This window comes from Trypanosoma theileri (assembly GCF_002087225.1).
Source record: "Trypanosoma theileri isolate Edinburgh chromosome Unknown TM35_Tth_15_V1, whole genome shotgun sequence".
Taxonomy (NCBI): Eukaryota; Euglenozoa; class Kinetoplastea; order Trypanosomatida; family Trypanosomatidae; genus Trypanosoma; species Trypanosoma theileri.
In genome coordinates this window covers 148,263-160,260 of record NW_021639857.1, presented here as the reverse complement: position 1 = coordinate 160,260, position 11,998 = coordinate 148,263, and the positions used below count along the sequence as shown (strand labels likewise).

The following is an 11,998-nucleotide window of genomic DNA, read 5'->3' as shown; positions in this document are numbered from 1 at the left end:
ATATATATATATATATATATATATATATATATATATATTGATTAAACAGCAGAAGCATCCTCTTTCGTTTTCATTGCTCTTCGACGGTGTGACGCCAACGACTCATGCACTTTATAACTTTGCGTCGTCACAATCTCTTGACAGAGTGAACAGATGGAGTGTACAATGTCAAGACCACTATCGAAAAAATGATTCCCCGCAGCCGTTTCTCTTAATCTCTGTTCCTCTGAAACCACCGTAACGGCTTCAATAAAACTAGGCATCCGTTGCACTAATTTTCCAAACTGTGTGTATGTTAACCCAGAAGTAAGTGGGGTTTTTACATTACAATGATGTCCCTCACTCTGTAGATGATTAGAAATGTTAACAGGATGAGGCGCTAGAAAGAGACAGCAATGATGACAAAAGAGCATTGCCCCAGGATTTGAACTAAGAAGATGTTGTGGTAAAACAGGAAGAGAGATTCCATTTTTGCGATTCATAGATGTAGAATGAATAATACTACTACTATTATTAGACTCCAATACCTCCATTTCTTTTTTCATAGTATCATTTTCTACAACTTGGGGTGTTTCTTCTCTTGTCGCTGCAGCTACGGTATCGGATGCAGAGAGACTATTCATAGTTCCACCTCTATCCGTTGTGAGAGAGTTTATATCTTGAGTAGAGTCTTGTTGAAATATCGGCGGTAGCGGCGGTGTTGTTGTTAGTGTTGTTTGGAGAGTCACTGGTCCACCACTAGTAGTACTATTACTACTAGGATGACTATTACTACTAGTAGTCGTAGTCGTACTCGTACTCGTGCTAGCATTACTATTACTATTACTATTACTACTATTTCTATTATTATTATTATTCGTAGTAGTAGTAGTAGTTGTAGTAGTGATAGTATGAGGAGGTGGAGATGCAAGTGGGCCGTGTTTATTAATATCCAGACGAAGTGGAGGTAATGGAGGACGTGTATGTTCTCCATTTCTACTTCCATTGCTACTATTATTATTATTACTATACCCATTCCTAATAGTATTAGTATTACTACCACCACTACTACTATTATTATTATTATTAGTATTTCCTTTATCAGCAAGGTCGTGGAAATCGTATCCGAGTTTACGTGCTTGCATGTGTACAACGCGGAGTTTATTCTGCAGTGCCTGCACTTCCTGTTTTCGCATTTCCAACTGTTGTGTACACGTCTCGAGATCCCGATGGTATTGACGGTTTTGCCGGCGTAAATCTATCAACGCATTCCGCATTTCCTCCGCCGCCGCCGGGGACTCTCCAGTCATCATAGTATTATTATTATTATTAATAGTATTAATATTATTATTATTATATCCCCGCCGGGATTCATTAGGTATATACGGTCTAGCAACCCGCATTACATGATCGACGAGCACCGGGCCATTTTCACTCATCTTCACACTTGTGCCGGGAAGACAATCAAGTGGCTGTTCGCCAACAATAGTAGCATACAATGCGCGGTAACACAATTGCGTTCCGGGTACCACGTTTGAGCTTTTATTAATCATATCCCACTTCCTTTTATCTATTTCTTTATCTCTCTTTAATCTTATCTTATCTCTGTGTGTTTGTGTTTGTGTTTGTGTTTGCCTTTTATCGTAATTTCTTCCTTTAATCAAGAAAAAAAGAAAAAAAAAAAAGCAAGTGGAATTCACCTTACTAGACTTCAACTCTCATAATTAAAAAAGAAATTTAAAAATATCAAGAAGAAAAGATTCTCTTTTTCTTTTTTTTTTCTTCCTTTCCCCCATATATATATATATATATATATATACCTCCCTTTCTTTTTTTTTTTTTACTGGTCACTACTATATGGAATAACGTATTTCTGCCCATTCCACTCAATCATATATTGTCCATCCCTGTTCTGTTCCTCACAGAGAAAATCAAATCCCAACTTCAGCCCCACCTGCGCCCCGACAAGACCTTTTACACTTTCACTCGGCTGCTCAGCAGTTGTGCGGTGTAAATATTTTAATGTTGTGATGGGATGAAAGAGTTTTCCCGCTTGCGTGACGGTTAACGCAGATGGTTGAAATGGTTCCTGCAGAGAACCAGCAAAGGAGAGAGTAGCCACACTATCTAGATCTTTTTCTTTTTCTTTTTTTTCTTTTAACTCTGAGTTAAAATTATAATCTGTAAACACTACGGGGGCATCTTGTACACTGAGAAAATTTTTTTCTTTTCCACATAAACTCACATATGGAAAAAACTGTAAAAACTGATCCACTGTCATTACAAGGTTATCCTCAACTATTATGGATTCCGAAATACCTCCAGACATTTTATTATTATTATTATTATTATTATTACATGCCGTAATATGTGTTAGACTATTCCGTTGAAGACGTTGATAGAAGAAATCAAGAAATACTCCATCACGGAGGTAAGCAGGTCCAGCGGGTTTCTGTTTACTCTGCACAAATCCCTTTACATCAAATATATGAAATAAATGACCACGTTCGTTAAGATAATAATAATACCGCCGTGCTGCTACCATTGGGGAAACTCTGTACTATTACTCTTTCCCCTTTCTCTCTCTCCCCTCTTAAGAGAGAGAGAGAGAGAGAGAGAGAAGTACGGCTTTCCATATGAGAAAGAAGGAATGAAAAGAAAACAAAGAGAGAGAGAGAGATCAAAAAAGAATAAATTAACAAGTTACCCCTCAGCAGAAAACAATAAAGAAGAAAAAAGAATACTATAGTCAGGTAAGAAAAAAGAAAAAGAAAAACTTCAAACAATATATAAAAGAAAAAAAAAACGGTCTGTACATGAGAACAAAAACAAAAACATAAAAAAAAACAATAAAGAAAGGATCTTTTTCCCCTTGCGGAGAGTTGCAGAGATAATACATATACCTCTACACAGAAACGTATATTGCAAACAGTAGGAAAAGGATAAAAAAATAAATAAATAAATAAATAAACATAGAATCACATCGCACAAAAAAAAATCCAATCGATTTAAAAACAATATTATTATTATGGTAGTCAAACACACACACACACACACACACGCACAGAAAGAAAAGTACACTTTCTTTTCCAAATATAAATTATTTCCACCGTTGGCGTTTCCTGCAATAATTTACATTTCACTCCTCCTCCTCCTCCCCCATATTCCTCTTTTTTTTTTTCTTTCTTTAAAACGTAATGAGCGCCGCCAATATAAAGATAATCAATTCCAACGCCCAAGTAAACACAATCAAACCAAAGGCCGGGCCGTAGAAATAAACCGCCCCCAGTCCAGTGGATCCTCCACACATGCGCCTATGAAAGACATCCGCCACACAAGCCCAAGTCACCAACAGTGTAATGTTAGTCATAAGCGTAATAATGAAAAGACCCCAACGCAGTAGAAAAACACGGAAATACTGCAGAAAAGCCATTATCGTCGCAATCAAAGAAAAGAGAATACTTGCAATGCCAAAGGAAGCGGCAATAATCATCGTTACTTTCCGTCTTGTGCATCCCCATGAAGTATTTGTGATGCTGACTCCATAGACCCCACAACTCTTCTTTTCTCCAAATAAACCGTAACAGACATCTGTTCCCCACGTGTGGAGGAGATCAAGAGGAGTGGCAACCACTATTAAGATAAATCCAATGGCTTGTAAAATAGCAAGCAGGAGAAGTCTTGTAAATTTAAAACGATCTCCCATTGTATATATATATATATATATATATATATATATCAAAGTTATGCTTTTCTCTTTCTTATTGGTTTTTATTTGTATTTTCCTTTTTTTTTTTTATTCTGTCAGTCTTTTCAAATATATGGAAGAGTCAAACCTAATAATAAGAAAAGAAAAAAAGAAACAAAAGAGATTAAATTAACAGGATACCACAGTAGAAAACGGCAAATAATAATAATAATAATAATAATAATAATAATAATAATAATAATAAACAATACTAGTTCAGGTAAGAAATAATAAAGGTTCATACACTATGTAATCTACTTGCCGAATGGTAAACAATGACTGATCACAAGAATAAGAGCCCATAAGGGTTTTCGGGAATCTTGTGTCAAAGAAAAAAAAATAAAAATAAAAATAAAAACAAGAAAAAAAAGGGTTTTAACATGAGTACAAAAACAAAAACAAAGAAAGGAAGAAAGGAAGGATCTTTTTCCCCTTGCTATGAGTTGCAGATAATACATATACCTCCCTCACAGAAACGTATATTGCAAACAGTAGGAAAAAGAAATAAATAAATATAGAAGCACATTGTACGCAAACCCAATTAATTTAAAAATATTATTATTATGGTGGTCCAACACAAACACAAAAAAAAAAAAAATATTCTTTCTTTGTTTTTTTTTTCTAAATATATTTCTACAGTTGTGTTGGCCACCCATAAAAAAAAATATATTTCACTCCTCCCCCCAAAAATTCCTCTATTTATTTTTTTTCTTTCTTGGAAAAAAAAAAAGAAAAAAAGAATTAAAAAAGAAAAAGAATTAAAAGGTTACAATCACAGCCAATATGAACAGAAACACCTCCAAAACCCAAGTAAACACAATTAACCCAAATGCTGGGCCGTAGCTGTACGTGGATTTCAAACCGGCTGAACTTCCACACATTGGCTTATGATAAACATCCGCAATACAAGCCCAACTTATTAACAATGTAATGGCAGTGAGAAGCGTCATGATAAATAAACCCAGGCGGACAAAACAAAGACGGAAATACGCAAGAAAGGCCATTATGGTCGCAATCAAAGAAAAGGCAATACTTATAATGGCAAAGGCAGCGGCAGCATTCATTGTAGACTCCCGTCGTTCACATCCCCATGAAGAACTCTTGACAGATCCACCATATCTACCACAGCTCTTCTTTTCTCCAAATAAACTGTAGCAGACATTTGAATCCCAAGAGCGGAATACATCAGGAGGAGTGGCAACCACTATTAAGATAAATGCAATGGTCTGAAAAATAGCAAGAAGGAGAAGTAATGTATATGTACCACAACACCTCATTGTATATATATAAATATATATATATATATATATATATAGATAGTTTGTGCTTTTTCCTTTCTTATTGGTTTTTACTGTATTTCCTTTTTTTTTATTTTATTCTGTCAGTCTTTTTAAATATATGGAAGAGTTTAATCCTAATAAGAAAAAAAAAAAGAAATAAAAGAGATCAAATGAACAGGACACCACAGTAGAAAACGGGAAATAATAATAATAATAATATTAATAATAATGATAATCACAAGTCAGGTAAGAAAAAAAAAACAACAAAGTTACATCCAATATACATGTTAATATATATATACTTTCCGATGATAAACAATGACTGATCACAAGAATGACAGCTCAATAGAGTCTTCGGGAATCTCGTACCATAGAAAAAAAAAATCAAAAACAAAAACAAAATGTCTCTTTATGAAAACGAAGAAAATAAAAAAGAAAATAATAAATAAATAACGGGTGTTTCCTTTTTTGCGGAGAGTTGTAGATAATAATATGTATACACCTACACAAGCTTATATATGTAAATGTATGAAAACAAAAATATTTTGATTAAATACCGAAACATTAAATGCCGAAATGTTTCTTTTCTTTTTCCTTTTTTTTATTTTTACTCTTCTAATGTTTTCTTTTTCTTTTTCTTTTCTTCTTCTTCTTCTTCTTCTTATTGCCCGCATATTATTTACATTTCACCCTCCCACTTATTTCTTCTTTTTCTTTTCCTTTAAAAAGTTATGATTCCACACAAGATCACCGCAAACACCTGCAAAATCCAAGTAAACACAATCAATCCAAATGCGGGGCCGTAATTGTAAAGAGCCCCAAATCCCGTTCCACTTCCACACATTGGTTTATGATAAACATCCGCCACACAGGCCCATGTAATCAACAGTGTAATCCCCGTAAGGAGACTGACAATAAATAAACTCAATCGTAGAAAACACGTACGGAAGTACATTAATAACGCCATTACCGTCGCTGTGCAGGAAGATAAAATACTTATAATCGCAAAGGCCGCCGCCGCATCCATTGTGGATTCCCGTCGACTGCAGCCCCATGAAGTACTGATGATAGTTCCACCAAATGCCCCGCAGTGTTTGAGGCCAAAGAAACCGTAACAGCCGCCAATTCCCCACGCACGGAAAACATCCAAAGGCGTGGAGAAGAGAATTAAGAGAAATACGGCGGCTTGTAGAAAAGCAAAGATGAGTAGCCGTGAAAGAATAAAATAACCTCCCATTATATATATATATTTATATATATTTATATATATTTATTTATATATAAATATAATAAGGTTTTGGGGGGTTTTTCCTTTTTTTTTTTTTTTACTACTGGTTTATATATATACTTACCTTTTCTTTTTTTTTCAAGAGAAAAAAATAGAAGAATTTTGGGGGAGGAGTGAAATATTTTTTTTTTTTTTGGCGTCCAAGACAACTGTAGAAATATATTTAGAAAAAACAAATAGACCAAAAAAGAATAAAAAGTAAATTAGATCCCTGTATACCATTATTTACATAATAATGCAAAGCCCAATCAATTTTTCTTTTTTTCTTTTTTTTTTTCCGCAGGCTGCCCATAAAAAAAAAAAAAAATGTTTTTTCTTTCTTTTCTTTTTCTCTTTTATGTAAGGGTTTTTTTTTTTTTTTTTGATTGCGCACATATTTACATTTCTTCTTCTTTTCTCGTATTCAAAAAGCACACACAAAAAAAAAACAAACAAACAAACAAACAAACAAACAAAAAAAAAAAAGAAGTGGTATTTAGAAATGTAGATTTGCAGACAAGAGCACTGTAAAGACCTGCACAACCCACGCACACACAGTCATCACAAACGCTGGACCGTAGTGGTGTGTGGCCCCCAATCCACTTCCCGCCCAACACATCGCCTCATGATAGACACTGGCAATACACGCCCATGTAATCAACAGTGTAATGCAAATAAATAGATGAATAATAAATAAACTCAATCGCAGTAATACCATGCGGAAATAAGACATCACACTCATGATGGCAGCGGAAAAGGAAGATAAGATACTTATAATAGCAAAGGCAGCAGCAACATCCATTAACGTTTGCCGTCGGGCACATCCCCATGAAGTACTGAGAACGGCTCCTCCAAATACTCCACACTGTTTCTGGCCAAACAAACCATAACAAGATCCCATTCCCCACGAACGGAATACATCCAGAGGAGTGGCGATGAGTATTAAGGAAAACACAATGCCCTGCAATACGCAAAGTATGAGGAGTTTGGAAACCAGAATATAGGCGCCCATTGTTTATATGTATATATATATATATTTATATATGTATATATGTGTATATGTATTAGAGAAGTATAGATATGTTTTGTAGGGTTGTGGTTTCCCCTTAGTATAGATTTTATTATTATTTTTTTTTTTTGTTTTTCTTTTTTTTCTTTTTTGTCAGCCTTTTCAAAATGTATGGAAGAGATTAAAAAACAAAATTATAATCATAAGAAGGAAAGAAAGGAAAGAATAAAAAAAATAACAACAAAATAAGGGGAATTTCCATCACATATGCATACAAGCAAACACAACCAAACAACGAAGAAAAAGAGCGAATAAATAAAATAAAATAAAATAAATGTGAAGACTTAAAGAAATAATAATAACAATAACAATAATAATAATAATAATAATAAAGCCACAGAAATTTAGAAAAAAAAAATGGGATTCAGAAACAGAGAGAGAGACAGTAAACTCCATAACTGCAGATAAGAAGGAAAAAAAAATAACTTTATTCTCTCAACGTATATCCCTTTCTTTCTTTCTTTTTTTCTTTCCCCCTTATCTACATACATCTTATTATTATTGTTCTTATTTCCTTCCATCTCAGGACTTGGTTAATAAATGTTTCTTAATGGACTCAAAGTCCACATCCCAAGGAATAAACACAACTCCACTTGGCATAGTATCAAATCGTGAAGATATAATCCACACCATTCGTTTCTTTGGAATATTTGCGGAGTTACTATTCTTTAATAATACCGATAAAAATAATGTTAATTGGGATTGATTGGCTTTAATGGTATGAACAAACCGTTGAAGACAATGAATTAAATTCCCTTCCTCTCGCAATTTCCATTCTGTATCTACACTAAAGTCTACTGGAATACTTCTACTTAAATGTTCTAATGTAGCCACGGCATCATCATGTTGTTTTTGAAATGTTTCTAATCGTTGAAGATTATCTTTTAATACGCGTAGCATTTGTCCAGTATTCATCATATTATAGTTAAAGAAGAGACGACCATCACCACCAATGCGATATCCAATTTCTTTACTAGAATCTATTGAACTTCGTAGTGTAAAGGAAACATGTATTTCCCCACGTCGTTTCATGAGATCAGAGGTAAGTTTATACTTACGTACCGCATTACGTATAAGCATTTCCTCTTTCTGTAGACGAAGTATAAATTGTTCCTGCCAATCTACACGAGAACCCAAACCAGAATCTAAGTGAATACGAAAGAAATGAAACATATCCGCAATCTTCATTAATTGTCGTTGTCTATTGTGAAGTTTAGGGGCATTTCCTATTCGCCAATCTAAATGTTGTTGAACACATCGTTGCCAAACTTCCTGTGGAAGACTTAACAAGAATTCCTCCCATGCAGGTAGACGATGTACAGAAAGAACAATACATCCATCTTCAGCCACAAAACAATCAGGAGATTTAAGGGAAATCATTATACACACACAAGATCGCATGGCTCGTCCACGATGAATATCATACATTCGCTCCAATCGCTCAAACGCAGAGACAAATCGTTCAACGGAAGAATGAGAACCGGCCATGCGAAGATCAAAGGCACGAAGACCACGTTCTCGCATATATTCCTGAACATCTGGATCTATTTCTCCATTAGGTCCAATAAGACTTTTTGCAGGTGTATAAGAAGAATAAGAATAAGAAGAAGAAGGAGCATTTAACCCAATATCTATTCCTTCTTCCTTCTTCATTATTCCATGATGAATTTCTGGTAAAGTAACAAGATATGTAAATCCATTTTCTTCAATAACTAAAAGAATACCAAATCGTCTTAACATCTCTACTGCCTTATCACCACGAATATATAATGATCCAGATTGTTGTAAATGTTCACTTTGTCGTTCATCTGCATGCCGTAAAACGGATTCTAAATTCATCTCTACTCCTTCATTTCCAATTTCAAATTCCTCATAAACACCAGCATCACGGAATAACTGTGAGAGTTGTTGTTTTACCAGACGTGATGGGGCTATTGGATTAATCGTACACGATACAGAACGTAAGGTCGTAGAGTTATTATTATTATTATTATTATTATTATTATTATTATGAGGAAAAGATCTCTTCTGTGTGTTATCGGCTAACCAGAATGTAAAGCTTTCGGCTGCACCGCCTTGTCGGTTTCCACTACTGTCGGCTGCACTTCTTCTATGCATCATTGTCTCTAAACGAATCATCTCTTCACCGTTGTGTTGAGCCTTTTGTGCGTCTACGGCCCAAAGAACATCGGGATGGGCGCCGGCCAGTTTTAACTTGCGGAACATATGGGCAAGTGTCTTTGGTTTCCATAATAATATAGAGCGATGCATCTTTCTTTCTTTATTTCTTTCTTTTTTTTTTCTATTATGATTAATGATTATGATTGTTTTTTGGAAAAGATAATTTCTTGTTTCTGTGGATTCTTGATAAATTGATACAAGCACTCCTGTTTCCAAACGGCAACACACCAAAAGGAAAAATAATAAAAAGAAAAAATATATATAAGAAAATATAATATAATAAACCTATATATATATATATATATATACTTGGGGTTTTGAACCAATATATAAACAGGGGAAACCACCATCAAGTAGAAGAATAAGGCAAATCAATATATTAACTCATTCCCTCATCACCATAGAGGTCAGATGGGAAGAAGAAACGAATAATAATAAGAAAAAAAAGAAATTGGCTTACAGCAAATTCACAGACAAATAGTAACAAGTTTAACTAGATGAATCATTCTTTTTTTTTTTTCTTTTCTTTCTCACATTTGCTTCTTTTTTTTTCTCTCTTTGGTTTTTCTCCTTGTCTTTAAATTTCCCTCTTTCCCTCGTGTGCCTGAAATAGGAAATACACACATGTACAACATTCACCAGTCATCCTACAACCACCAACACTTCCCACTACAGTATAAAGAGAAACAATAATGAACCGCCACCTTAACAACAACAACAATAATAATAACAACAAGACCAACAAATAAAAAAAAAAAGCAAGTGGAAACAACCGTGTTTGGGAATAATGGTCAGTCTGCGTTTATCAGTTTAGGGATCTTTACAAGCAAAAAGAAGAAGAAAAACAAAAAAGAAACAGCAGCAACAACAAGAATGGCAACACCACCACCACAACTGAATTCCACAGACACACACATATATATGTATATATATATATACATATACAAACACATGTGTGTATAAAGAGCAAAAAGAAAACACACCGATGCGAGTTTTTTTTTCTTTTTTTTTCATCATACCGAATAAGTGAAAAGAAAAAAAGGGAAATAGTACACACGGAAAGGATTGCATGAATGAGTTTTTATTATCAGTTCTCTATACCCTGAGGCTTCTTTCCAAGCAACGAGAGACGTTTCCTCGGTACAGGAGGTGAGGGTGATCGAGCTTTACCATTCTGAACACTAGTACTAAATACTTTACCATTAGGAGAAGCATTATTATTATTATTATTATTATTATTATTATTAGTATCGTTTGTAGTAGTATTATTAGTAGTAGTAGTATTATTTGTAGAAGTAGTAGTAGTATTAGTATTAGTAAGAGCAATAGATATAGGAGTTTTCGCCGTACTAGTTTCATATCGAGATGCCACTTTCAAGAGATCCTGAACAAAACTCAAATGCGCCATCACACGACCCATATCGGCTTCCTTTGGTGTCCATCGGGCCTCATCCGTTTCTCGATCAAATCGTGGATAAACATCTCGAAAACCAAAAGACTCATATAATCCTCTGGAAGCCGGAGAAACAATATACTCCAGGCGTTGGCCATCATCTACAATTCGTTTTTCCAATGCCATGTTTAGATATGCCCGTGTACGGCCTCGTAAGGCCCATTTCGCCAAATCCAATACCATTAACATTCGGGCAAGACCTCGCCGTTGATAATCTCTGTGAGTGGCACTTAATGTAATGTGAACAAACTCAGACACATCGGTTAATTTCGTACAAGCAGCCATAAAAGAGGTTTGATGTTTTTGATCAATAAGACCTCGATTAATACCACTCTTCAATTGTGTAATGGTAGGTCGTAAGTTTCCATACACATCCATACCATTTGATAATACCATGGAAACAATACAACCTGTCTTTAGACAACGTAATAAAGTTCCTTGTACATAAGGGTGAGCTTTTAATCGTACTTCTTTTAAACAATACGCTGGATATTGTTCAGAAAAGGTAGCTGACTGAATCGCATCTTCACAGCATTCTAAACATTCCTTCTCTATTGTAGGTGTGAGTTCATTCTCTGGGAGATCAATGACCTCAAATCCGGCTTGATGTGCAGCCCGTTTTGTAATTTTCACTACATGTCGTAATGGTGTTACAATACCAATGGGTAATCGATCTGGTATTTCACGTAATCGTTGTGGTAATTGACGTGGTGCTGGTGCCTGTGTTTGAGCCTCACCTCTCTTTCGTTTATACATTCCTGTGCAGAATGGACAAACATATGTATTCTCCACTTGATATCGCCGCAGTTCCGCGTGGTCTACACCCACACAGGCAGGGTGACACCAATTACGGCATCTATGGCACTCCAGTAGAGTTTCTTGTTTAGATACAAGATAGGCTGTGCAGATACAGCGGAGAACTCCACCCACTGGTCCCTCTACAGGACCAAGAAGTGTATTTCCCTTTGTTAATGCCCGTGTTACCATGCGGGGTCGGCCTGTAGATCCAATAAGCACATTA

General features: G+C 35.1%; 8 protein-coding genes across 8 annotated transcripts; all 8 read right to left on the bottom strand.

Moving 5' to 3' along the window:
* Positions 1 to 41: 41 nt before the first annotated feature.
* TM35_000151650 (uncharacterized protein) lies at positions 42 to 1,532 on the bottom strand (the record flags this gene model as incomplete). Its single annotated transcript, XM_029025817.1, has 1 exon — positions 42 to 1,532. One exon carries the CDS (start codon positions 1,530 to 1,532, stop codon positions 42 to 44), a length of 1,491 nt encoding a protein of 496 aa, XP_028882800.1.
* Positions 1,533 to 1,819: 287 nt separating this feature from the next.
* On the bottom strand, positions 1,820 to 2,524 carry TM35_000151640 (putative UPF0598 protein C8orf82; the record flags this gene model as incomplete). The annotated part of the gene is made up of 1 exon (XM_029025816.1): positions 1,820 to 2,524. One exon carries the CDS (start codon positions 2,522 to 2,524, stop codon positions 1,820 to 1,822), a length of 705 nt encoding a protein of 234 aa, XP_028882799.1.
* Positions 2,525 to 3,166: 642 nt separating this feature from the next.
* Positions 3,167 to 3,685, bottom strand: TM35_000151630 (amastin-like surface protein-like protein; the record flags this gene model as incomplete). Its single annotated transcript, XM_029025815.1, has 1 exon — positions 3,167 to 3,685. One exon carries the CDS (start codon positions 3,683 to 3,685, stop codon positions 3,167 to 3,169), a length of 519 nt encoding a protein of 172 aa, XP_028882798.1.
* An 800-nt stretch (positions 3,686 to 4,485) lies between these two features.
* Positions 4,486 to 5,004, bottom strand: TM35_000151620 (amastin-like surface protein-like protein; the record flags this gene model as incomplete). Its single annotated transcript, XM_029025814.1, has 1 exon — positions 4,486 to 5,004. The coding sequence occupies one exon, from the start codon at positions 5,002 to 5,004 to the stop codon at positions 4,486 to 4,488; it is 519 nt and encodes a 172-aa protein (XP_028882797.1).
* Positions 5,005 to 5,728: 724 nt separating this feature from the next.
* On the bottom strand, positions 5,729 to 6,244 carry TM35_000151610 (amastin-like surface protein-like protein; the record flags this gene model as incomplete). Its single annotated transcript, XM_029025813.1, has 1 exon — positions 5,729 to 6,244. The coding sequence occupies one exon, from the start codon at positions 6,242 to 6,244 to the stop codon at positions 5,729 to 5,731; it is 516 nt and encodes a 171-aa protein (XP_028882796.1).
* A 526-nt stretch (positions 6,245 to 6,770) lies between these two features.
* Positions 6,771 to 7,286, bottom strand: TM35_000151600 (amastin-like surface protein-like protein; the record flags this gene model as incomplete). Its single annotated transcript, XM_029025812.1, has 1 exon — positions 6,771 to 7,286. One exon carries the CDS (start codon positions 7,284 to 7,286, stop codon positions 6,771 to 6,773), a length of 516 nt encoding a protein of 171 aa, XP_028882795.1.
* Positions 7,287 to 7,865: 579 nt separating this feature from the next.
* Positions 7,866 to 9,614, bottom strand: TM35_000151590 (uncharacterized protein; the record flags this gene model as incomplete). The annotated part of the gene is made up of 1 exon (XM_029025811.1): positions 7,866 to 9,614. One exon carries the CDS (start codon positions 9,612 to 9,614, stop codon positions 7,866 to 7,868), a length of 1,749 nt encoding a protein of 582 aa, XP_028882794.1.
* A 997-nt stretch (positions 9,615 to 10,611) lies between these two features.
* TM35_000151580 (uncharacterized protein) lies at positions 10,612 to 11,997 on the bottom strand (the record flags this gene model as incomplete). Its single annotated transcript, XM_029025810.1, has 1 exon — positions 10,612 to 11,997. A coding segment is annotated over one exon (1,386 nt), but the record flags the coding sequence as incomplete, so codon positions are not given.
* Position 11,998: the final 1 nt, after the last annotated feature.